The sequence below is a fragment of the Eimeria mitis genome, genomic scaffold (assembly GCF_000499745.2).
Source record: "Eimeria mitis Houghton genomic scaffold, Emh_scaff1896, whole genome shotgun sequence".
NCBI classification, from domain to species: domain Eukaryota; phylum Apicomplexa; class Conoidasida; order Eucoccidiorida; family Eimeriidae; genus Eimeria; species Eimeria mitis.
In genome coordinates this window covers 8,715-9,598 of record NW_013570219.1, presented here as the reverse complement: position 1 = coordinate 9,598, position 884 = coordinate 8,715, and the positions used below count along the sequence as shown (strand labels likewise).

Sequence of the window (884 nt, the reverse complement as noted above, 5' to 3'; positions counted from 1 at the left end):
TTTAGGGTTTAGGGTCTAGGGTTTAGGGTTTAGGGTTTAGGGTTTAGGGTTTAGGGTTTAGGGTTTGGGGGGTCCAGTGGTTTGTTGCGTGCATTCGCTTCGTTTTTTTTCCTTTTTCTGCTGCATAGCTGCAAGGGTTTTAACTCTACGCCTCAGGGTCTAGGGTTTAGGGTTTAGGGTTTAGGGTTTAGGGTTTAGGGTTTGTGTGTTTGCTGCAGCTTTCTGGTGATGAGCTCGCCGCGTTAGTCTGCGGGTTGATGAGGGCCCCCCGTCTATCTGTTGGGGGTTTAGAGGCCCTAGCTGAGGTATGCAAGCACTGCAGCAGCAGCAGCAGCAGCAGCAGCAGCAGCAGCAGCAGCAGCAGCAGCAGGTGTTTTGCTGCGTTGCGTCCTTATATATGTTTGTATATTTATAGAGTTGTTGCTGCAGTATTAAGCGATGAAGAAGCTGCTGCTGCTAGCAGCAGCAGCAGCAGCAGCAGCAGCAGCAGTAGTGTATCTGCTGCAGCAGCAGCAGCTGCTGCTGCTGTTAAGGCAGCTGCTGCTGCAACCACTGCATGCAGCAGCAGCCAGAGCAGCGCAGCAGCAGAAGCAGCAGCAGCAGCAAACTCCCCGCTGCTGCTTCCATCAGGAGAAGCAGCAGAAGCACTAAGAGAGCAGCGGGAGAGTCTGCTGCAGGCAGCACTTGCTGCGTTGGAGCCAGCAGCAGCAGCAGCAGCAGCAGCAGCAGGCAGCAGCAGCAGCAGCGCAGCACGGGGTGTTCTTGATGCTGCCGTTTTGCTGCTGCTGCCGCTGCTGCAGTATAATCCAAATATATATGCAACAGATACAGCTGACCTGCTGCAGCAGCAGCAGCAGCAGCAAGAAGAGGATCGTTTGCTGCTG

The 884-nt window shown here is 54.3% G+C and overlaps 1 protein-coding gene across 1 annotated transcript in view; it reads left to right on the top strand.

Moving 5' to 3' along the window:
* Positions 1 to 257: 257 nt before the first annotated feature.
* Positions 258 to 884, top strand: part of EMH_0045490 (uncharacterized protein) — a gene marked incomplete at both ends in the record, with an annotated part of 6,494 nt that continues 5,867 nt past the window's right edge. The window contains one exon of the mRNA XM_013496073.1: positions 258 to 305. Within this exon, the coding sequence (XP_013351527.1) occupies positions 258 to 305 (48 nt within the window). The remainder of the gene's footprint in view (positions 306 to 884) is intronic.